Below are 26,806 nucleotides of genomic sequence, written 5' to 3' on the forward strand. Positions count from 1 at the left end.
GTCAGCTAAATTCACTGTCGATTACACTAGCTAGATTGACTCGAAACATAGCATGCTGAGGACATTTGCTGGTTAAAGCCTTGTAAATGCAACAATAACAGCAAAAACAGCTTAGAATAAACAGACCTATATCATTGTTGGTGTGGACGCAAATATAGTTATCGTTTTAGTTATCTTTATATTTATTGTTCTTGGTGTGAACGGGCCTTGACGCCCATTACAATGGCCTCCTCAGCACTTGTGTACATACGAACAGTATTATGGTGGCTTTTTTTTCTTTTTTTTTCTATTTCAATTCTAGCACGAGTCCTCATCCTTTTTAACTGCATGCAAAGTGGATCGTGTCTACAACACGAATCAAACTCTTCCAGGTCTCAGGTACAACCACAGTGTTTGAGGGCGGGTCAAAGTAGATGTTGTTCGTTGGCAGACCATATAGCATTATGCAAATTTGCTAGATTGTTACTTGGGTATATAACAGGAAGTGAGACTGCAATTGCCGACGACTCGTTTTGGCAGTTCAGAATTGATTCTTTCTTTTAGGAGACAATAACTTTAATTGACCTTTAAAACTTTGCAGACCTTTTACATTCAGAAATGCCTATTAAACACTGCATTAAAGGTAATATTCAAAAAAGCATAAAGGCAGTTTAATAGAAAAAGTTTTGCTGTAGTTGTCTGTCGTTTTGTGCTTTTGGGTTTCTGTAAAAGATTACAGTCATTGTCTTTGAAGTTTAAATAATGTTAATGCATTTTCTTCACCAATTGACCTGGAGATCCAATAAAGCTCAGCAGCGGTGTTCCAATTTTATGGTTTGGAAGTCAAATTAAATTACTGAATCACTACTTTCACTCACAGTTATAAAAGGTCCCCATAGTCTGTTACTTCAAATTGCCTTTTTAAATGTTATGTGTCTGACCTCTTATGTCCTTAGAGACTAGGACTGTGAGGGTTAGAGGAGATCTGTGGTGTAGATGGATCATATTCGTGAACAGGTTGTGGAATGGACATTTTGTCTAACAGAATTATAATTTCCTTTTGTTAGCATCACCTTCCATGTCCAATCTGTCTTTAGAATATATAGGATAGGAAAGAGTTCTGGATTCTATGGCAGTGTTTCCCAATCTTACAAAATGTTTATTTTACAGCTATAATTACACTGTTGACCCTTCAATTCCTTAACCCAAACCTTCCCATATCACCAAACCTGTCCCTAAACTTAGATGTATCCCACCTCATTAGCAGCAAACTTCAACACAAGAAGTACAATGTAAAGTTACAAAGTAGTTAGTTGCTAGATGGGGACCAAAGTTTCTATTTATCAAATAATCCAGAAAAATGTATCATGGTTTCCACAAAAAACATTAAGCAGCACAACTGTTTTCAAAATTTATGATAATTTGAAATGTTTCTTGAGCCGCAAAACAGCACATACAAAGGATCACGTGACACTGAAGACTAATAAGAATATATTCTTCTGTCCTCATATGCTGTTCATAGAATAGAACAGAACATATCGTTTCTGTCATGATTGGTTCTGATGACTGAATAGAACAGAATAGAACAGATCATTCAGTCTTCATCAGATGCCGTTTCATTTATAGAATAATATGATTGATTGTCCTTGTGACTCTGAGAAAGGGGCAGTATTGTCAATGAGGTTTTTGGCTCAGTTTAACATGCGTGTTAGAACACTAAGAGACTGAGAGTGTGTGTGTGTTAATGGAAGATAGAGAGCAGAAAGTGCTCCCTCTTTAATTTGTCTACAAAGGCAGACTTTCAAACTTTTATTTCCCTGGCTGAAGGGCTTCTGGTGACCTGAATTATCTGAGTAATTACAGATTTGCACAACAGCGTGTCTGATAGGCTAAAAGAGAAGTCGTCCTTCTCGCTTTGGTTCCAAAAACACAGCCTTGAGGAAGGGGACGACTTCTCTTTTAGCCTATCAGGGGGATTGATGTTCTCTTGATTGCTTTGATGGAGATTACTTGACCTTGTTGATGTGGGCACTTCTTTGTAATTCATCTACATTTCTTTTTAGCTCTCATTTGGACTCACTCACACGCCTCTCTTATAACGTGAGCTCATCTGTGGATATTTCTTATTCATCTCTCTCTGGGTTAGATGGGTGGTGAATGACTTCATAATGCATGATGTGTGCATCCGGCTCAGCTTCAGGCTGAGGATGAGATGTGTGAGAGAATGAGCAGCAGATGATCCTTGAGGAGAAGGGCAGCCAATCTGAAGTTTCAACACTTCAATTATTTATCAGTATAAAAATGTCCTTTTAAATGTAAATGGTGATACATCCACGTGTGGCTATCAGTGAAATGGGAATGTCCTGGAGCATGATGTGTTCACTCTGGAATCTGACATTGGCCACATTTACAACAATAATGTAAACAGCTATACAAAAAAAAAAATCTGATCTGAGTAGCAAATCGGAATTAAGCACGAAGGCTCGCAAGCCTTGACTTTCTGTATACTGAGGGTTTACTGATGGTTCGGTTTTAGTGGTTGTGTTTGTGAATCAGTGCGTTTGCTGGGCATACAGGTCTGTGTTAATAAGGGGTAAGGTTTATTAGTCCCGCAGTGTTTGTTATTCCACTTTTCCATAATTTACTCAATAATTTAATTGCATTCTCTTGGATAAATTGTTTAATAAATTCCCAGCCCTACCATAACCTACAGTATTGTATATGTCTCTCACAGTGGGTGCCATTTTCTCCTTTATTTACAGCCCCCGGCAGTCCCAGAGCGTTCGGCAGTTCTTTACATTAATGTGTACAGGGAGGGCATTGGGTTTGTAGCTTTGTCCCGTCGTTCTACTGCAGGAGAAATGCCGAGTCATGATAATTCAGTCTCTCTGCTGCCATGCGTGGAGAGATTCAAGGTTAAACAGACACGCTACTCAGCAGTGTGTGCCAGATAATGTTTAAATGGACTGAGCTTTGAGGAGTACACAGACCTATCTGTCTGGCATCAGTTTTGTCCTGGCTTTAGTGTCTAAGCATAGGAGATAAAGACTGCATGCTAATTTACATACTATCTGTTCTATATAGAATGCAAGACCAGAATTAGAGAATCCTGAACTTAGTATGATTAAAAATGGTATGCCAAAGGTGCTACGATGCACAATTTTTTAAGCAGAAGTGTACAAATAATTTAATGCAAGGAAATAACAAAAACATCGAGCATTTTTGTCAAGTTGATTTAAATGTATACTTTTAAACTGATTTAAGTTGATTCTTAGCAAAAAACACTTTGTTCTTTCAAAATATGTGCTCATTAATGTGTAATTACTTCTACCAACTAATCAAGTATTCTCGTAAGCGTAGAATCTGCCATTTATAATACATACGAGCGAGTCGCTCGAATGGTGGCAGCCATGTTGCGCCTCCATCTTGAAAATACATTAGCCAAAGAGGGACATACCTGGAAATTCAAGCTTCGCCTTTCGCTTTTTACATTCAGTGGCACCGTGACGAATGCGAGGGGGAGATTACTAGCGACTGCCGGCAGAGTTGAAATAATACGGCCACCGTAGGAGTTAAAACGCCCTCGGAATGGGAGGGGCTAGAAAGTAATATTCAGTTTAGTCATAAACAATTTCACCGCTAGATGAGAGAAAATCCTACACAGTGTAGCTTTAAAGTAACATTTCTTAGACTTTATATAATCAAATACAATAATTGTGAAATATTACAATTTAAAACAACTGTTTTCTATTTGAATATATTTTATAATGTAATTCATTCCTGTGATGGCAAAGCTGAATTTTCAGCATTCAGTCACACGATCCTTCAGAAATGATTCTATTATGCTGATATTGATAAAAATAAATGTTTTTTTGTTTGTTTTTTTTTGCACAAATGTGTAAAAAAAAAAAAAAAAAAAAAAAAATCGTGCTCCTTACTATTTTTGTGGAAACCATGGTGTGTTTTTTTCAGGATTCTTTGAATAGAAAGTTCAAAAGAGCAGCATTTATTTATAGGGTTAGTTCACCCTAAAATAAAAATTCTCAACCTTATTTCGTTCCAAAACCGTAATATATTCGTTCATCTTCGGAACACAAATGAAGATCATTTTTGTGACATCTGAGAGCTTTCTGTCCTTCCATTGACAGCCTAAGCAACTACCACTTACAAGCCCACTTTCTCTCTTCTGTCTCTCTGTCCAGGTTGTTTTCAGCTATGTAACGTGTTCAGGCAGAACATGGAGATAGACCAGTGTCTGCTGGAGTCTCTGCCGTTGGGCCAGCGTCAGAGGCTGGTCAGACGCATGCGTTGCGAGCAGCTGCGGGTCTACTACGAGCGAGAACGGACACTACAGAAACAGAGCTTCCCCAAGCCCCGGCCCACCAACCGCAAAAAACAAAGGATCAGCTTTACCGTTTCAGACGTCATCCAGGATGCCATCATACGACACGATGATAAAGAGGGTAAGAAACTTTAAGAAAGAAAAGTCTTGGTTTCATGTTGTAAATGTATTAATTTCTCACTAGCAAATTACAATGCTGATAAAAACCAATAAGTCACTCAAAAATACTCTATATATGCTATGTAAGTGGTCGTTGACACAGGACGTTCTTGAGCAGTCAGTAGCACTTTACAATAATTACTCCTTAGTTAACTTTGCATTAATAATGACCATTATATTTGTTACAGTATTTATTAATCTTTGTTAGCATTAGTTAAAGTCCCCCTGTAGTCAATCATTTTATCCCTTAAAACTCTTTGATCACCAAAATGACACATTTAAAAAAAAAATCCTTGAAAATAATTTCTTCATGCCTTGAAATAGCTTAAATGTAACTCTACACCCTTGCCTCATTTAGTATACACGGTTCTATGAATATGCAGATTATCCCAGCCTTCACTCACTCACACCAGCTCAGAGATCCACTCGTTGATGATCACACGTTGACGTGATTGGTTACAAGGTAGTTTATGACGCCAGAAACGCGCTTCAAAACACGTCTTTGGGTCACTGCAGTTTTAAGGAGAAAATACTCAGCAATGGTGTTGACTTGTGAATTTTCCCTATTGAAAAAAAAACTAAAAAAAAAAACTGACATTGCAATATTTTAAACGCAGGAGGTTTCACCAGATGACTTGAAAAGCTTCTATTTAGAAAGAATTAATCATTCTAGAATGATTGGGGTGACTTTGTTGAGAAGTGCATTTGCGTTGGGGAAAAATAGCTAAAAAAGTACTTTTACTCTGAAGACTTTCTTTAAGTACAAATCCTTTTAGGGCTAAACGGTTTGGGAAAAACTTGAAAGATTTGTGTGTTCATACTTGGGTTTAATCTTTACTAGAACCAGCTCAAGCCAACTAAAGTCAAGTAAACTCTCTTGACTTTGAATAGGCCACATTTACACTATTCAATATAGCTATAAAATAATGATTATTATGTGTTTGTAATTATTATTAAATGCATTACATATTAAGAAATATTTTGTACACTCTCATTTTATTACTTGATTTTCATTTCTCTTCATTTTACAGTAGTATTAATGAAATTTTACTGTAAAATTATAATACTAATATTTACACCTTAATTTCTTCATTTTCAAACGGTATACATTTGTTAATTAATATTCGCTCAGGTCCATTAAATATTAACAGATACAACATTTGATTTTAATAATGTATTGGTAAATGTTAAATTCTCACTATTACCTAACTATTAACTATGATTTTGCCTCAAACTCATAATTACTGCTTATTAATGGTTAGTAAGGTAGTTGTTAAATTTAGGTATTAGGATTAAGGGATGTAGAGTATGGCCATGTAGAATAAGGCATTAAGTCATTAGTAATATGCATGCTAATAAGCAACTAGTTCATAGTGAGAATTGGATCCTAAACAAAAGTGTTACTAAGGTTATTACTTTCTCTAGAAATATTTTTCATCTGTTAATGTTAACTAATGTAATTAACTAATGTCAACAAAAGGAACCTGATTGTAAAGTGATACCAAACCATACAGAGCACAACAGAATTGAACATATGGCGTATTTACCTGTACATTTACTCCCATGCATCAATGTACACACTTGTTATACTTTTTTTCTTCCTGCAGGTTCTTCCCAAACTTTTGAATGGCAGTGTACATGGGTGGGGAAAAGAACACCCCGGGAAATCACCCCAAACAATTCTGTCTCTAAATAGTGACACTGAATGTAGAGAATTGAAAAAGAATGTGATGTCTGTGTATGAGTGAGTTTGAGTGTGTTTGTATTGCATAGAGGGAGGGAGGAGTGGCTTAGTCAGCGGACAAGTTGTTGAAAAAGGCCAAATTAATTTCCAGAAAGGCGAGCCGTCACAGAAGTTGCCATTAGCTGCAGAGTATTAGATCATTCCTCAAGCTGATTATGGGCCAGTCAAAAAGCTAATATTCAGAGTGTGGCGCGCCACTCCCGGGACAGGCAAAAGTAATCTAATCAAGAGCTTGCGGGGGGAAAGGAGCTTGTGTGAGACAGGGTGACAATCACAGAGCGGCCACCTTCGGCATTATGAGTGATGGTGGAAGCTAAATGAATTCATCCCAAGTCAGCTATTTCTGTCTGTGACTTTGCGGTAGGGAGTGGCAGAGCTGTTCTCATTTTGCTTATGCACGATAAAGGTGAGCGAGGCCTCTCGTTTTTAATGTAGTGCCATCCATCTCAAGGCAACATAAAACTTTATCATGAAGGAGAGCTGAAGGTACTGCATTTTAAAGTCAAACTCATTTCCCAGATGATACAGATTAGAGGGGAACAGTCATGAACATTTCAACAAAACCATATTAATTATTAAAAATACCTACTGTTTGATCTATTATATCTACTCCACACTGTTTGTTCCAGGCACATTTTCTTTGGTTCTCCATCACATAGTTTGTTGGATTTTAAGGGGAGACACCCCAGGTGAATAGGGAAAAAAAGATTAGCTAATAGATATCAGCATGAAACTTCCCCAGTTGATTACAGACATTAAGACAAATATATTTTGTATTACAAGTGTTTAGAATATTTGTTTAAATATGCAAATTAGGTGTCTCATTAAATATGCTCTAATTTGCATATATTTCCAGAAGATAAATCTGAACATTGGATAAAGCCAGATTCAAAATTCTTTTTTCATTTTGTTGATATATTAGAGTCTTTACAGAGTGGATTTTGGAGATCTCTTTTTATCACCCCGTTTTTAGGTATAAAATGTTGTATAAATCAGAATCTGAATGATATATGAACAAACCCCTCTGTAAAAACCTTAAGAATATAGATAGGAATACAACTGGAAAGTTTGGCGTATGTAAGTGTTACTGAAGTGGAGATATCTTGCTCAGAGTATGAGAAAAAAACAATTTAAAATCTTTTTGATAACTATAATCCAGATATTACTCAATTCCTGTGTCATAAGAACAACCAGTCAGTAGAGCTGCACGATTCAGGATAAATTGAGAATCGCAATTTCCGACTTCACAAGTTGCGCTTTAGACGCAAGTAGACTGCGAATGGCCGTTTGGCCGGAAGCTAGAATTTTACTTTGTAACGTGTTAAATATGAATAATCTTCTTACACAAACTCATCGCTTTGATTCAGAAGGCCTTTATTACCCCCCCGGAGCCATGTAGAGCACTTTTAGGATGGATAGATTGACTTTTTTGAGCTTCAATCCGTTGGTTGCAATTCACTGCCATTTATAAAGCTCTGAAGCATCAGGGTGTTTATTAATATAACTCCGATTGTATTCGTCTGAAGAAGAAAGCCATATACGCCCAGGGTGGCCCATGGGCTAATTTTCATTTTAAAGTGAACTACTCCTTTAAAGACACCTGAACCAGCTAATCAAGTTCTTCAGGATCATCAGAAACTTTCAGGTTTGTTTGTAGGTGCAGGTCAGAGCTAAACTCTGTAGGACATTGGTCCTCCAGGAGCAGGATTGGACACCCTAATTTTATAGGGACTAATTGTAAGTGGTTAGCAAAGGGTGGTCAGTTTTGATTGGTGCTTATGAAGTCTGGTGCCGGTATGTGGTGATGTTTTACTACCTCCTGAAACTCCATCCATCTGTTCCTTTGTCTTCCTCTGTGCAGCTTTCCGTCTTCATATCGTTCCTTCTGTCAGTCCCTGCCAACCATTTTCCCAGCTGTCTTGGTAAATCTGTGTCAGATATCCCAGCAGCCTTTGCAGGTCACCGTGTGCATCTGCCTTATTGGCTGTCAGCCTGGTTCAGCTGGTCCACGACACCAGCTGGTGTTCCTGTGGCAACGCCTGTTGGAAACATGGCACCTTTGGCTGAAGATGAATGGCAACGTTAGCCCACCTACTAAACACTAATTACCAAATTGGCAATGACTTTAGCTTTTGTTCTGATCACTCATCCAAACGTGATCAGCGTCCTGTGCAAACACCTTTTGACCAGTCAGTGACTCAGAATATTGATTTCTCATGGCTCTGTGCCTGTGTTTTGGTTAAAGGCGTCAGTGTTGCTTGGCTTCTGCGTACAATGAGAGCGGTTGACAGAGACTGTCTGGTTCATTCAGTGAATCAAGATAATGCCTGTGCACAGACAAATGCACTTCTAAAATCCTACAACATGAACATGGCAGTCTCGTTGAGAAATGTAATAACATTGCACTTCATTGCTTTTTTTTAATCTAAATATGTAAAACTGTGCACACGAGAGACCCAGCATGCGAGAGATCGAGTGAATGAATGGTTTCATTGTCAAAATTTCCTAAAACGACAGGAGTGTACTGGGAAATTATGCGAGCTCCCGGTATACTAGTATCACTCCCGGTAATGTGACGCCCACTGTTTGATTTTTAGATTGGTTATAGTCAGATAAACATGTAGCAGCTTTAAATCATGTTTCGTTCCCCAAATCTGTGGAAACACGTGGTCAAGTCTGTGGAAATGCACAGCGGTGTGAAAAAGGCTCTCTAAAACATTTCCCCACTGTACATAAACCTTTTTTGCAACTGAAGGGTTCCATGGATGTTAAAGGTTCTTCATGGAATCATATACCAGTAAAGAACCTTTATTTTGAACATTGATCGACATGAAGTCCACATTGCACATTACATTGCTAAGGCCCCGTCCACACTACTGCGTTTTCGTTTAGAAACGGAGAATTAAAACGAATACGATCTCCGTCCACACCAGCGTTTTAGCTGCGTATTAGAATTGATCTCCGTCCACATTAAAACGACTGAAAACGCGGATCACGTGACCATTCACCAACACTGGGCATGCGCGTGCCGGTGTAAACACAACTTCATTGATAAAATTATCCCACCATGCGCTGGTTCTTCCCGGGTTAACTCAAAACCGACGCTCCATGTACGGTCGATACCGCCGCTGCACACGGGAATTGTCACAGATCGCTCGAATGATAGCTTGCCTCCGGCGCATGTAGGCAGTTATAGCATTGTAAAATGCAGAATTTACTTGCACAAAAGTTCCTAGCAAAGATATACGCCATGACTGACGACACCCAATCATAGAGCCGAGCGTGAGCCTCTACTACGTCATCGTTTCTAAAGTCCTCCGTTTTGACCCGTCCAGACTTAAACGCCCTCCGGAGATTCAAAACGAAAAACGGGTCGGCAGCGTTTCTAAACTTCTCCGTTTTGGGTCTCCGTTTTTGCCATTTTAGTGTGGACGGGAGGTGCAAACGTAGCAAAAGGTCTCCGTTTTTAAACGAAAACGCAGTAGTGTGGACGGGGCCTAAGACAATGACCAACTAACAGCCACGTAAAGTGACATCTATAGTTATTTTGTTATGTGATGGCAGGGTAAACTGAATAGTTGATACCGTAAAAATCGATTAGTATGCTTTTTTTTTTTTTTATTCAAATAAGACTGGTGTACAAAAAAAGCTTAAAGGTGCAGTAAGAGATTTCTGAGAATCATAGCAAAATAAAGCAATGCGAAATTTTTTTAGTAAATATTACGAATGAACAACGAGGAAGAACAACGAATTAACAGAGTACACACGTATATACAAGCAAAAGTTTGTTGTTAGTTACCAGCAGTACACACACAAAACCAATGTTACTCCCATGCGGAGCAGAAACGACGCAACCTTGGCTTTCATTTTTAGACCTTCCCGATTCTGTGATTATTCCTCTGACCTTTTCTCTTTTGTAATGTCTCTCAGCCATCTCTCTTTCTACAGTCTTTCTTCAAATCCCCCTCTTGCTCACTCTCTCTCCCCATCTCGAGTGTAGTCGCTATTACTGCCTCGTTGTGCTTATACTCTTGCTCTTGCAATCTATTCTAACTCAAACTTTCCAATTTGTAGATTTTATGTAAAGACTGAAAGATTAGTTGGAAGCTAAATGGTGGTGACTCATTGGTGATGATCTATTGATTTGCCTCTTGTGGGACTTTTTTAGTTACTGACCCAGATGTTTAACCACATAATCTACACCGCTATCATGGTCACAGTAACTTGATGAGAACTGCCAGCAAGCGTCACTCAACACATATAGCATACATGTGCAGATGCACATTGGCCCAATTTTGGATGTATGTTTTACAGGAATGCACACCTTGTATGTGTGATAATGCTGATGGGAGTTTCAGCATGCTGGATTTATATGCAGGGAATGTGTTAGCCTCAGGCTGAAGATATCCCAGAGGAACCCTGGGAACACTATCAGCAATGTTCCTCATCGCCCCCAACTTTAAGCATTTTAAAAGTCGGTCAAAATGTGTAAATACCACATAATCCGTAGTGTAGGGATGTTCCAGAGGTCAGCATGGAAAAAGGGGCACATTTTGAAGCAATGTATCACTGGTGGTTGTTATACCCCTGTGGTAAAGTGAAATATTTTGCATGTTACAAACATATTTGGCTTGTGAGGCGATTTCATTTAGTATTCTTTTTTTTTCTTTTTTTTTATGTGAATTTCTACTGAAGATGCTTTCATAGAGTGATGTAATTGATTTTTCCTGCATGAATTGATTCTTAGCATTGCACACAAATGAGGGTTGATGGTCTGTGTTCTAAAATTTTACTCTGTCAGATCTGAGCCCTGGAGACTGAGATCATGCACAGACAAATATGCATATGTCATTGAGCTCTTGAGCGGCACCTCCTCAGTTGCAGATGTGATGCTCTGCATTTATGCGGCGACAAGCACTGAGGCGTGAGCGAGATGGGGATCACACACCCGTGAATACCGAGACACAATTAGATTACACACTCTGCCTCTCATCCGCTATCACCCATGCCGTTCACATGGCTTCTCAACAGTGAACTGAAGCATCACATTGTTGTGACATCAGCTAGGGTTAGACGTTAATGAATCTCTGATAGAAATGCAGACCACAGTCTTTACTCTTTTTAGCATGTGGGTGTGTGTTAGTTTATGCCATTTAAACTTGTCAATGTTTCTTCCTCCAGTCAAGGATTAGCTAGGAACACTTGCTCACTTTTAATACTTTGGTTAGGGGCTTGTTCAAATCCCTTACTTAAACTTTTAAGCATTAGACACATCAAATCTTGTGACTATTTTCTATTGTAAAGCAGCTCTCCAGTGTGTTCATGGTTTTTACTTCTGAATTCAAACTTGTTTTTACTCAACTTCTGACCAAAATCCTGGAAGAAGACTTCATATCTAGTGATCAGAATATCTTAGAGACTTCATGGTGGGCTTTTTTTTTATTTGGATTAGTAAGCAAACACCCAGAACATATCTCTATGCATAATAAAAGGCATAAATAAACATTTGAGCTCCACTTGGTGGTTCCAATATCAGTTTGAATTCTAAATATGATATTTTATATTGTGTGCATGCACCTGTGGATGTGTGTTTCTTATTAAAGGTCCTCCAGGCTCATTGTCTTAACGTGATCAGCCCCGTATGAGAGTGGGAGCAGCATATGGTCTCTCGGAATATAGAACAATGAAATCAATTCCAGTTGGATTGGTTTATGTGCAGTTTCTGAATGCTGATGGAAACTGTATTCTGTATATATGACCTGGCCTGTTATCGGGCTGGTATTGAATGTTATTCTCAGTGTCAGTTTGATAAATCTTATGAGATTCACAAACATGAATACATTTTTACACTTCGGAAAAGCCAAAGCTACTACAGGTTGTTTTGTATCCTTTTAGGGGTCCAAACACCAAAGGTGTTGGAACTCTATTGTGTCTGTACTTATTTTCTTCTTAGTCTTCATCAATGTCTTCATCTTTGTTGTCATCTTTGTTTTTGTTTTCTTTGTCGTATGCCCTAAAAATGTATATTACAGTAAATCTGCACCGCTACTTGGACGCACAGACATTTCTGGTACCCTGTGTTTAGGAACCTGATAATGACTTTAAATGTAGTTTTTCCATCCACTGTCAATCTGTACCTCTCTCTTATTCTGTGCAATAGCTACGGTAGATTACTGGGTGTTTCATTGCAGCGCACAGCACCTCTGCTAACTCACCTGCAGTAAATCTCGCTGGATTCCTCTCGATCTGAACCTGCTAAATCAGCAACTAGTCTTTCGTGTCTGCATTTAAGAACAGCCACACATATCATTTTATTAACTTATAAGATACTGAGAAAATGCATTTTGTTTCAAAACCAAAGATCGGTGCTAATAAGTAATATTAGAAAGCGAATAATTTAAACTGTTGCACACACAACAAAAAAATGTTTTATACATAATAAAAAAAATAAATAAAAAAAATCGATTTTATTTTGCACCATGGATATGATACGGTTATTAACATTTTCTCAGCCATTGCTGAGAAATGCCATTTGTGCACAATTTCAGTTTTCTTCTTGTAGGGAATACTTTTTTTTCTTCCCTTAGTACTGTTATAAAGAAGCTACATAACCGATATTTACTTGCAGGTTATAGATTATTGTATAGCAGTATACTACTATAACATAAAAAAAAGAAAGTTGTTTCAACTTAAAAAGTGTTTGTGCTGCTGTAACATTGTTTAGTCAAGTTACAACTTGGATATTTGAGTTGACTAAACTTAATTTTAAGCATTTAAAATTTTTTTTTTTTTTTTTTTTTTACAGTACTACTACTACTACTAATAATAATAATAATACTTTGTGTTGCCTCCTTCATATAAGCAGTTGTGACTGTTTGTAGCCTTTTGCAATTATTATTGATGAAGATTCACACCGGTATGAATCTACATCAATAATATTGTACATCACTGATGTACATTGCGTTTCACTATGGTATCTCCCATTGAATTATATCACAATTACTAACTATAAGGTTTTGCCTTTTGACGTACCATAGTGTTTCACTGTAAAAAATTTGTAACACTCCCAAATCAAAAATTTCAATTGACCGATAACATCTAAATTTTTTAATTGGCCCAAGTGAAAATCTGTACATTTAATTTTAGAATTTACAGAATTTCACTTGGGCCAATTGAAAAATTTAGAGGTTATCGGTCAATTTAAATTTTTGATTTGGGAGTGTTACAAATTTTTTACAGTGTTCTTGTCATTGCAGTCCCAATGTGGCATGAAAAGATGTCAGAAGTCAAGAAGCTCTTTTGTTTCATCCCATACTAGTTTAGGATGCAGTAATTACTGATTTTCGTTAGTAGTGGAGAAATGTACACATAATGATAAAGATTATTTAAGTTTAAGTATCCCACTTTAATACTCTCTTAGAAGAAAATATTCTATATATAAACTTTTAGAGGTTCCCATCATGGGATCATTTTATAGATTTAGTTTTAATTAATTTCGTTTAAATAATTTATTTGGAATACATTTTATGAAATAAACAGATCATAACCATACTTTATAACTTAAATGTATGATCATTTACAACATTTCTCTTATATAGAACCTTTTTGGCATAAAGTGTTCTTTAAAATTGAGCCAAGAACCCAATTGTTCTATAGAACCCCATTGATTTGAGTGTAGTTACAATTTACCCATATTTACCAATATTTATCCTGTCTACTACAAACTTTACCAAATCTTACTTGTGATCAAGGTCTCACAAGAAATGTGATTATTAAAAATCTCTAGGACTGTCCATCAAAATATATGCTGTACAGCTGAGATGTAAATATCAGTCAGTCACAAGGACATCTTTATCCATAAAAAAATACCCAGCAGTTCTTTTAAAGACTGTATGGGCGGGCATCATTCCTTTCACCACACTGTGCCTCAGGGTCCCAGTCAATGCCACTAAATCATCGTTTCATCTCTCCAATGCAAATTAAAAATGACCACAAACTACAGTGCCCATTATTCTGAAAGACCAAGAGGTCAGAAACATCTCATCAGAAATGTCCCATGGTAATGATTCCCTGAACCTCAAGAGACTATGAAGTCATTTTACACAAGGATTAGGATTGAAGTGCTGTGTCCTACTTTTGAAAGCCCTTGGAATTTGGTGGAATGATGTAACCTATCACGATCATGTATTTTTGGCAGGTGGTTTGCAGAGGAAACATAAAATGGCTGTCAGGATAATGGAATAATGACAGAGATCTGGGAGTGAGCGAATGAGTGTTTACAAGCCCCTCACAGCCCATGTGATGCAGTGCTAATGGCATTCCTGCAATGCGCCATTTGCTTTGTGTGACGGGACGGAAATTAGCAAGAAATAACACAGATGAAGATAGAAAGTTCAGTTTCAATACTAAGAGAGTACAATTTGATCTCTCCTCTTTTTTTCAGACCCACTAGTGTTTAATTCGATGTCTGATTTTGTCCATGCTGAGGTATGAATCTCTAGCAGGGTGAATGAGCTATGAAAGCTCTTAGGAAAAAAAAACACTTTTTAAGTTTGTTTGTAACTAGGTGAATTCTTACTTCTCAAATTAGTTTTTACATATTTCCTTTGAGGATTGACAATTGTAACTGTCATTGCAGATACATGTACAGTATGTCCATTAAAATCAATCAAACCAATGTCCATTTTTATTGAAGGATGTTGGTATATTTTTCTTTTTTCTGTCAAGTCCAATATAGTTTTAAGTAGATAAAAACTGTAATGGACTTGACAAAAAAAATTAAATAAAAAAATAATAATAAATAAAGTATATTTGAATTCTCAAAGCTCTATTAAATTGTGACAGATTTACAAAACTATCAGAGCTGAAATGATATAAACCTATAACCTATAGAACCCAGAACCTATAAACTTTAGCCTTGCTGTCAGGTTTTATGGCTGCACAATTAATCGCAATGAAACCGCATGCGATTTGGCAAAGGTTGCAATTATTTTATATGCAGCTTGTCAGTGCAGCACGGCTGATCAGTAGTAAATGCTGCTTCATCTGAAAGCCAGAGAGCGCTCTCACGCAGACACACCGCAGAAGTACAATAACACACATAATTCCAGGAAATCCCTATGGGCATCATCGCTGTAGCTGAATAAACAGAAGAGTGAAACACTTTGATTAAACATGACTTATTATAAACACACGACTGCCTTATTCTGTGTAAGAAGCCACATCATCTCACAGAAGGATGCTCAACTGTCGTTATGAAGTGAGTTTGGAGTTAAAGCATGTTATTAAATGTTGTCTTTTGTTGGACAAGACAACATTTACAACATGCTTCTCATGTTTGGAAAGGTGTTTGACTCGTGTTGCTTTTTCAAATGCAAGCTATAAGCGACTCAAACCTTTGAGTTTTATTAATTATAAAACAATTTCCCCCCTTAATTTTCAAAATACTTCATGGCATATTATTTCACTTGTTTGCACAATTAAATATCAGTAACTTAAACTTCTATTTTGATATATTGATGTTTTTGTGGTGTATACTAAGTTTTAGAATAAAAAAGATTGCTTATTTGGAGATCAGTGCATATTAAATGTCTGCAGTAATCTCTCTTAGTAGCCTAGTCCCAGACTAAAATGCATGTTTGAGCCATTTTAACCATAGACTGTAAAAAAAGATGGACGACGCCCCTTCGCTGAAGCCGCCAGTGTCCCGATATGACGCTGACATATTGGAACTTGAGTCTGCGCAGTAGCGATCTCGGGACCAGACCTGCGCAGTAGTGAGCAGGAAGTAAAGCCGCGAAATCAGCGCTCCGCCCTCACTCTCGCAGAATGCACTCAGGGAGAGTGGATTCTGCACACTTTTTTAAAAATGGATTGCAGTACGACAAGAGGCTTGTTAAAATAAAGTAAATACAATCTCCTCAGTCCTCCGAAGATCCCGAAAAAAATGTCCGTTGGTGCTTCAGTGATTGATCGAGATGTTTTGGCTTCACTTTTCAGGGCTTGTGCGGCACGCTTGGTTTTAACTGAAAGCAACTTGCACTGACATATCTTAAAATGGCACTGGTACCTTCCCTTCCCTTCCCTTTACCTCTGCACAGATAAAACGTTGTCAAAATAATTCCAGTTCACATGGCTATGCTGAAGCGATTAAAAAATTCTGTATTATAAATTAAGGCCGGACAAGTAATTTGTTGAGGTCAATTTGTAATGAAACACTTCACACCTGCACACACATATATTCGGTTTCTGTTAGAACGGTGTTGTGTTTGCGGCCCCTAAGTAAATAACTAATGATCGTTGAGACGGAAGTGAATCAATCAAAACTAACTTAAAGCTGCAGTCTGTAGTTTTTCCTCTTTGTCGCCCTCTCTGTTCGAAATCTGCAATTGCAGTCATTCGAGGAATTATCAACTTTACGTGGGTTGTGCCTCGGCACGGCACAGCACGGATGAATCCAATGTTTTGAGGAGAATGTGCGGCTATCAGTCACTGCGCCGGTGTGGATACTGTCATTCGGAATCACAGATTCTACTTTTTGGAAGTATGACCAACATAACAATTTTCACCGGAAAATGTCATCTGAACATTAAGTAACATCCGCTTTTGTTCTGACCAACTAAGGGAAAAAAAGCATTGCAGTAAATTGCGCTGATTAAATCTAACGATCGCTTATCAGATCACGTCAAACCGTTCAAATTATACTTTCTCAAATTGTTAATGTTAACAACATCAGCATTGCGTGACTACATGTAATGTGTATTAGGGCTAGCTGTAGTTCAGTTTCCATTTCTGTGCAGTCTAATTTCTAATTGTCATACCAACAAATTAATGTTCCTCAGAACTGGTTCTCTTTGAAATACAAAACACACGTATCTGTAATCAGATGCATATTTAAAACTGGAATATAATAAAATTTTTACCTTTCAAAAGCCCTCCCGATATTTATCCTTGTTTTCACATGGGCCCAGTTGCAGTCTCTCTTTTTTTTTCTGTAGCCACTCCGAAGTCCTTTGCATTTTACAACAGGTGAATCTCCATTTGTCACTGGTGATTTTCGTTTTAACCTTTCTGCATCCTCCATCAAACTGATAAGTTTAATTATATCAAGTGCTGTGAGAAAAGGCTATAAATCTCCACCTTCAACATCCTCACACGCAATATAGCCTACTAGCCGAGACACCTTCTTTATGTGTACAGATGTGACGTAATGACGCAAAGACATGCTCGAATTTCCAGCGGAAATCCACCAGTACCACTGGAATTAAAAACATTATTACAAGCTTACCGTTTTGAATCGTGCTAAGGCAAGCAGAGAGTTTTGAACACTGGCTGGTTATGTACTTACTAAATTTATTTTGGAAAAAAATTTACCCAAAAAAGTTACGGACTGCAGCTTTAAGCTGGACAATAACTTTATTCTAGAGCTGCTGTAAAGCCAAAACAATCTCTGCTACTTTAATTTCCTATTATCTCTGTAAAGCTGCTTTGAAACAATCTATATTGTTAAAAGTGCTATATAAATGAAGTTGACTTGACTTGACTTGACACTGCCATTGTTTTTCCTCAAGATACAGTTGTTGTTGTTGTTGTTGTTGTTAGTTTTTTTTTTTTAAGGCAGGTTTATTAAAGCTACTAAATGTCTTAAATGGAACTAAGGTCTAATCCTGGCTTAATCTAAGCCCTTTCTGTGAAACCAGGCCTATAAGTAGTAAGTACTTTTTATTCAAATACAATTAAAAATAAGTACTCACACTTTTACTGGAATAATATTTTATAAGGATATCTGTCCTTTTACTCTATCACTTGATTTGTGTACTTTGTCCACCACTGGCGGGTACTAAACTGGCCTGTGTCTGCTGATCCAAGGCACAGTCCATTTTGCCTAGCACAGGACAAGATGGGATACAAGGGCTTTTTTTATTTTTTTATTTTTTTTTATTAATATTTTCAGCTCCTTTAAGTAGCTGGAATGCTTTTTTTCCCACCCCAGTGAGCTCATTTTAACCTTTACATTGCCCCCAAAGCCGCCGCCTCTTATTGTCGAGGACTAAACTCTCCCCTGATCAGAAAAACATACCCAGGCCTCCAAAGCCCATTTCAAAAACATGAAGCATCTATGCTTGACTGGAACTCCCAATGGAATTCTGTCAGGTTTAGAGATAAAGAGAAACCTGCTTTGCTGCTTTTCTGGAGGAGAAGACAATTCATTTAAGATGAAAGGCTGAAGTCTCTTGTCATTGATGGTGGAACATGGAGGAATGTGGGGGTACAAATGAGGAAAGGACCGAGAGATGGATATGGAATAGGTGTGACCTTGAAAGAGAATCCATTTAAAGAGCATGTCTGAGACCATTTCAGTATAAAAAAATAACAAAATAAAAAGGAAGTTAGGAAGTTATTCTATATCTATATCTATATCTATATCTATATCTATATCTATAAAGAGTATGGATACAAAAAAAGTGCTATTTGTGTGACATATTTGCATGTTAAGAGTACTGAACTGTTAGCTTAGCAACATGCTAACACCAGACTCAATTGAAATTAATTGTAAGTTAAAGTCCGCGTGAACCGGAAGTTGCAAACGACTTTTCTCCAGTGTTGTGACGTATTTCCCAGTGAAAAGGAATATTGAACAGAGGGCAGGGTTTTACTCTAGCGCTCTTCCTCTCCATCTCTCGCTCATTACAGACTAACGATTTGAGGGGAGTGGTTAAGCGTTTCCCAAACCAAGCCGTCAAACCTACGTCATCAGAGAAGGAACGCCATTCCAGACCGGAAGTAACTTTTCAAACTTTGATTAGACTTAGATTACGACGGCAAACAATTTTTTTCTGTGTATTAACTTGCACGGATTAATTGTTCACCACAAGACTAGTAATATGCGCTAACAAAGTAAATAGGGTCAATTTTGATTTCAGTTGGACTTTAAGTGTCTGCCTACAGCAGAACAGCATGTAGAATGTTACTTATTGGGTTTAATTTCAGTTTGCTGTCTCAGAAGACAGCTGCCTATCTATACTGTAGACAGCAATGCAGCTCACTAGGTTTTGGCGCTGAGCTAATGTGTTTCAAATGGTTGTATACACTATCTGAATGATTCAATATGTCTGTTTGTGGTGCCACTGATTGAATTCAGACCTCTAGAGACATCAATTTGTTGTGTGCACTTCTTATTATTAGCGTTATACATTAACATGGTCTAGGCTCGTCCACACTGCCTAGACGGCTGGCTCCCCTTGCCTATTATATTATGGCTAATGGATGACACCTGTATCCTGCTGCAGAACATAATGCACTGTAGTGTGTAATGCAATATACACTCATACACTTCATTACAGTTCAGCAGTGGATATTATTTAACTCAAGTTCAAGGAACAATAGAATCAATTTTCTAAAGGGTTGGTTTATTTATCTGGCAAAAGATCCTTGGCGACAAAGTTCTCCATTTCTCAAACTCGCACCCATACACAGACCACTGAGGCAAATAGGACTGTAAACCAGTCCCTTATTCACAGTCATTTTCTCTCTTTGGCCTCCATCTCAGATGATCTGATCACAAATGGTCATGTGAGGCAGATTGGTCTTCACAAGCTTGCATGCTGATTGGCCATGCTAAAGATGCATGTATATGTATGTGTTTTTCCGATTTATTTTAAAACCACACCTATCCAGCAAAGGTTAAACCCCTTGTTTTGGTGCAGTGGTTGATTTGGTAGTTGAAGTTGTTCTATTAATTTCTACTTTCTATTCATCAAATCCTGAAAAAAAAAAAAAATGGCTTCCATAAAAATATTAAGCAGCACAGCTGTTTTTACGATTTATAATAAGAATACATGTTTCTTGAGCAGCAAATCACCATATTATAATGATTTCTGAAGGATCATGTGACATTGAAGACTGAAGTAATGGCTGCTGAAAATTCAACTTTGCCAGTAAGTAAATTCAAATACAAAACAGTTCCTTATTCCTTATCTTTTAATTTCTCATCTCCTGCTATCTTGCCTTTTTCTCTCCCGTCCTCTCCTTTCCCCATGCCTGGTTTCCATGGAAACGCCACATATGGTTCCAACAGCTGTTTTCCCATTTTCCTGTGACAGGTTGAATTTCGCCCACTCTTGCGCCCAGCATCAAGTCATAGGAAATACAGCAGATTATTAGTCAGCGGAGGAAAACACATATTAGCCTTATCAGGCAAGTGCCAACAGAGCACATTCCAAATAAACCGGAGTGTTGAAATGTTCGGATAATTCCAAGGAGGTCCAGTTTCATTCCAGAATTGCTGATGTGAATATTAGACCATCTGTGTCTGGTCCATTTGAGTCCTGTATACGTCCATTAATGATAACCGCATGTTAGGCTTTATGGTGGATTTGACCCAAATGAGTAAAAACACCCTGACTTGATCAGGTACAGTAGCACAGCATGCTTCCAACCAGTGTGCAAAGACACATTATGGGCTAACTGTGTCTGCTGACCTCTGTTTGGTCACGGTCAGTAAAGAGGCCTGACACACAGGCGGATGGTCTCTGGTGTTTCCTCTAATGCTTGCAGCCGGACCATCTAACAGATGTGCTCATCAGGCTCCATAGTGCCATGTTAACATGGACAGGTTGTTTTCTCTCTTTGCAGTCAGCAGAATTTCTGTCCTCTAAAGACCACACAAAGTTAACTCATTTTCTCCATGGTTAAGTGGACTATTTTGTAAATGATAGTCTTGTGCTCATGCAAACATTAAGCACTATCATTGCTAAATGTATCATTCATGTCAATTGCTAAACAGATTCTTAAAGGGACAGTTCACCCCCAAATGAAAATTCTCATCATTTACTCACCACACACATACCATCTGAAGCCAGTATGACCGTAATTTATTCTATAGAACGCCAAATGAATCATTTAGAGCTGTTCTTTTCTGAATGGTGACCACGGCTATCAAGCAAAATATACAGTGAATAATGTTTAAAATGTTGGCCTGTTCCTCACAGAAAGCAACTGTATTACTTCAGAGGACTTGGAATGTAGCACACATGTTGTATGGGCCACTGTTATTAGGGGCAGTTGTGGCCATAGTTAGAGAGTCAGACTTGTAACCCAAAATGTAGGTGGGGGAGTGAAGGTATTCCTCCTTCAATACCCACGACTGAGCAAGGCACCTAATCCCCAATCGCTCCCTGGGCACCACAGCAAATGACTGCCCACTACTCCGGGTGTGTGTGTCCATGGTTTGCAGTGTGTGTGTTTACTACTCACCGCTCTTAATGTGTGTGCAATAACTTAGATGGGTTAAATGCAGAGGACAAATTCTGAGTATGGGTTACCATACTTGGCCTTCACATCAAGTTATGATGCCAATAGCACTTTCATTCAATGGTAAAGAGCAGCTCTGACATTCTGGTTGTTACATCCACCAGCTGGAGTGCCCGTAATCTCCACCAGAGGGCACTCCTCCCGACTAACTCATGAACTTCAATTCACAGATCCTGTTGCCTGAACTCATTATCTTTTGATTAGGTTCGGCTGCGTGTCATTTGCTTGACTATATAAGCCCGGTGCTTTTATTCTTTCTTTGCAAAGTCTTGTTTAGTGTCACACTGCAATTCTGAGCTCTATCTTTATGGTTTTGATCTTCTGTCTGGTTTCCTGGATTTCCCTGTTTTCTTGTGATTTGGACTCGGTTGTGGTTAGGATTGTTTACCCTTTAATTTTGATCTCTAGCCTGTTATTTGGATTGATTTTGGATTACCCTAATAAAGCTGCATTTGTATCAACTTCTGTGTCAGAGCGGTTTGTGACAGAAGAGTTTGCGAATATGGATCCATTGTGCATCAAGCTTCGATGGCCACAGAGCTTGGCCCATAAAGGAATCCAGCGCTTCCAAGTCTGGTGATCGCTAGTCCAGTGCTCCCAGAGCTTCCCAGTCCAGTGGTCCCAAGTCCAGAGCCTCTTCACGACATGGCTGCCACGCCAGAGCCTCTTCACGACATGGCTACCACCAAAGCCCGTCTACGGAAAGCCTGTTCACTCCAACGCCCTATTAAGTCCTATTGGTTGTAGTTCCAATCAGAGTTCCACTGGGGGCGCTCGCCATGAGTGCAAAATGAATGGGAGTCAATGGGGCTAGACGGCGAAATTTGTCTCCCTCACCCGATTGCCGTTGAGAAATCTCAGATTTGATTGTAGGTTTTGCAAGTTCAACATGGGTTATAGATCGAAAGTTGAATGAACGAGTACTTATTTCTTTTCGATTTCTTACAGGTTTAGTTGTTGTTGCCCATAACACGCTAGCATTCTGCTAATGACGTCAGCATTCTGACATTTTGAAAGACTTTTTAAAGCAAATAAGTGACTCTAAAAAATCTAACACCAAGCAATGTGTAATTTCTTTGCATCCCCTTTCGAAAACAACATTCAAATTACTAGACAAAAAATTATATCCTAAGAAAAGTGGATTTTGAGCGGTATAGCTCCATAGACCTCCATTCATTCTGCACTCGTCATGTGAGCGCCCTCATATGGAACAAGAGTGGAACTGCAACCGGAAGTTTATTGAGTGGCACTTCTCCCCTCATTAGACGTTCTCTGCTACCACGCAGGAGCATCTTCACGTCATGGCTGCCATGCCAGATCCTTCAGCCATCATTGCCACCATGCCAGAATCTCCAGTCGTCATGGACGCCACGCCAGAGTCTTCAGCCATCATGGACACTGCACCTGAAGCTACTAAGGCGTTTGAGACTAGCTTCCAGTTTGGCGGACCCACCACTTATGTCTGTGCATGCGGCTGAAATCTTAGTGGTCCTAACATCACCCTAGTGTCCAGTGCATCTGAGTCCGACAATGGCCATTCTATGTGTCTGGGCTGTGTACGCTTCTTCCGAGGCAGCGGCACGTGATCTACTTTTGCACAAGGTGGTGGCTTCTGCTCATGAACTCACTGTCTGTCTAGACACGACCACGGAGGTCGTCCCTGAGCTCTCTGTCTGCCCTGATATTTGGATTACCTATTTGGATTACAATTTTGGATTACAATTTTGGATTACCCTAATAAAGCTGCATTTGTATCCTTAACCTTCGTGTCAGAGCAGTTTGTGACACTGGTAAACATCTCATTTTGTGTAGAAGAAATAGTCACAAGGCCAGGATGAGTAAAATGATGACAGAACCAGGGGCTACTAATTTATTGTGTTTCTACCGATGCCAGATTCGAGAATATATTGACTTAACTGGTCAAATGAAAACGTTTATAATTCAACTTGATTCATCCAGAGAGTTCAGTCATGCACTGAATTCTTTGCAGCGGTTTCTCACAGGATAAAGAAGAACGTTGAATGAGGTGAATATTTTCTCACAATCCATTGTAGGAAACAACTCTTGCAAATGTCTTCTATCATGTCAGCAATGAAGCAACTCTTTTATTGCATATGCTGCCACAGCTGCCAAGGTAAGGGAGAACAGTGTCTTTGTTAACTGTAAATGTCTATTTCCTATAGTAATAACAGTAAATTATGCATAATTATTAGCAACTAAACCTAAACGAAACCATAACCTTATAGTATAATGAAGCAGCTCTGTATTGCATATGCAGCTTGTGAATTACCATATCCATAACAGTATAAAATATATAAAATATCAAATTGTGGGGATTTTTTATTTTTTTATTTTTTATAGTACATCCCAAATGTCTCAGGACAAATGTTTAGGTGAACTGTCCCCTTTAATACCAGAACACCATCTAATTTTTTAAAAAGTAGGTGTAATGTTCCCGAATCTGAGGACATAATAAATATTGTTGCATTAATATGTTGATTGGGGTTTTTTTCAAAGGGGGGCTTCTTCCATCCCTTTAGCAGCTAAAACCGGGAAATGGTGAACAAACAGGGAAAGTGAAAACGTCTACCCAAGAGTAATGGAAGCATGATGAAGAATTTGCCCTAGGGATGAGAGACTTTCCTGTTGCTCATTAGAGCAAAGAGACTTGGGAAATGAATTAAGCTCGCTGACTACTAATGACTGCAGATTGACCAAGTTGATTAATAATGGGTCTGAGTGTCTAACTTGGATTCTATGTGAATAGCATTGATTGAAGTTGATTGGACTGATGTTTCTGTATTAAAAGCAAATCAATTTTCGCACACTACATGATTCCATCAATAGCCATTTCAGCTGTAATTAAATTCGCTCATTGTAGTTGTAAGTGTATTTGTTTTTTCGTAATTTTTTAACTTTGTTCTCCTGGGCATTGTTTGAGTAATGGCGTGAGGGTAGTACACCTTGCTTAAAGCTGATGTTTTTTTAGTTTTTTTTTGGCTTCTTGTTGTGCAAAGCATAATGGAGGTCACATAGATGATTTTGCAGAATTCAGCGTTATTGGGTTTAACAAACAAGCCAGCAACGAATATCGCTGAGTCAGATTGCTATAACAACACCTCATAAATATGATCGAGTGCAGACTGTATTATTAGCATGAACTGCTCTACTTCACCACCACTACTCAGAGTGGGCATGTTCTCATGCATAAATAGGTAGTCTGAATAAACCAGCCAAACACTCATCATCAGGGGTCATCCACAAGCACATCTGTTTGAGGCAGTAACTACTCCTGTGTGGGTCATAATATTGAAGCTTGGATAGGGGTGTATAACCAGAACGATAATTTCATAGTTGCATTGTAATTAACCTTCACTCTGTTCTGGCAAGTAGTGAATCGAGCACATATATGTTTCATGCAGAAATCACTCAGGTACAGATTTATTAGTTTAAGACTTATAGATCTGTCTTAGTTTATCTTTCCAATGAAGCTGGCAAGACTTGAGCCTGGCAGGCTTGTGTGATTAGCATTGATTGCATGTTTTGCAGTGGCGGAGGTTCATGTGATTTAAGATGCACGGCCATCATTGTGTTATGGTGCTTGACAAAATTTGCTTCTTAGCTACATCAAGCTAATCTGGCACACTGCATAGCAACTCTTTTATGACTGAATAGGCCTTAATTGCTTTGGCGTACATCAGACAGTGTCCTTTACAAGCCTTACACCCTGCCTCATTTCCTCTCTGGGATCTTCATTCATTTTTATTTTCCTGTGTTGGCAGCTCTGTATAATCCAAAGCGGTGTTCAATTTCCTGATAGGGATTGCTGAGTGATCTCTGAGATTCACCCATTCAGCCTCTGAGCCATCCATCACACTAGCGTTTAAGAACACACTTGCCACAGCCAATATACTTTTACCATAGTCAAGGCTGTCAAGGAAATGGAGAACGGTGTCCTTGTTGACTGTTACATGTATTTACTATTGTAATAACAGTAAATTACACGCAATTGCTAGCAACTAAAACTAAACCGTGTTGTTAATGGATATTACACAGTATGTCATTTTGTAATTCCACTGTACCAAGGACACCTTCAAATAAAGTGTAACCAAATTGCATTTACTCCCCATCATAATAAGGCATCAATATGTGCTTTATAAGTAGGCTACTAATAATCAGCCAATATGCTAGTAATATGCAAGCTAATAAGCAAATAGTTAATAGTGAGAATTGGTCCCCAAACTAAGGTGTTACCAAAAACACTGAACTATTATTCTTTTTTTTTTTTTTTTTTTTTTTTTCCTCCAACTGATGAACGATACAAACATAGGTAGCCAATCAGAATCCACCCGACTTTAAAGAATCAAGCTTGACATAACTGAAGCATACAGTCACAATAAACAGAATGATCCTTAGCGTTGGTGTGGATGCTAATATAGTTATCATTGTTATTCACATTGTTCTTGGTTATCGTTCTTACAGTATGTTTTTGTCTTCTTCCCCTTGTGTGTTTGTTTAAAATGCCTTCCTTTCTGGCATAATGATCCGTTGAATAGATATTCGTTTCGATATGCCTGAGTGCATGCCAGATAGCCTCAGTAGGCTAACCTGCTGATGCTAACGTTTTTGTTTTTTGTGTGCACATCTGTCTTTTCTTCACTCTTTAGTGATTTAAACCTTGGCTGAGATGATCTGAGCCTCTGTCATTTCTCTGTGTAAGCAGATTTGTTCCCCACTGAGCATGTTTGAGATAAAATTCCAGACTAGTATGTTGTCACGTTATGGAGATGAAAAATCCCTCAGGAATATACCAACATTTGTATAAGTGTCTGTATGCACAATTTATCATTTATATTCTATCATCATTTTTGGGATCAACATAGTCCCTTCCCTTCTGTACTGTGCTCATTTACAGTAGATGCCATCTAAGGATGCATTTTGGTGGGAATCATTATAAAGTGTCTGATAGGTACTTCAGTAATTAAATTCAGTGGGGCTTAGCCGTGTGTCATGTAGTGCACTTAAATTCAGGCCAGAGGGAAATCCAGGATGAAACTGCCAATATGCACTAGACACTGCCACAGAGATTCAGTTCGTGGCTGTCAACAGAGTCTGACGGTTAAGGTCAAAAAAGACCAAGACTTTAAAGACCCGTTCACTACAATAACAGTACCTATGAAGATAACAATAACGATACCAATATTAGCATCCACAACAAACGTTAGCATTCTGTTTAGTCATCTGCTGCTTTAAATGCTTCAGCTTATTGA

At 38.4% G+C, this 26,806-nt stretch overlaps 1 protein-coding gene across 5 annotated transcripts in view; it reads left to right on the plus strand.

Moving 5' to 3' along the window:
- The window catches only part of myo16 (myosin XVI), a 227,586-nt gene that overhangs the window by 55,082 nt on the left and 145,698 nt on the right, over window positions 1–26,806 (plus strand). For all 5 annotated transcript variants that reach the window (XM_084421067.1, XM_084421065.1, XM_084421066.1 and 2 more), the window contains exon 2: window positions 4,182–4,442. In XM_084421067.1, coding sequence (XP_084277193.1) covers window positions 4,217–4,442 — 226 coding nt within the window. In that variant the 5' untranslated portion in view covers window positions 4,182–4,216. The remainder of the gene's footprint in view (window positions 1–4,181; window positions 4,443–26,806) is intronic.

This window comes from Rutilus rutilus, assembly GCF_951802725.1.
Source record: "Rutilus rutilus genome assembly, chromosome: 10".
NCBI lineage: Eukaryota > Metazoa > Chordata > Actinopteri > Cypriniformes > Leuciscidae > Rutilus > Rutilus rutilus.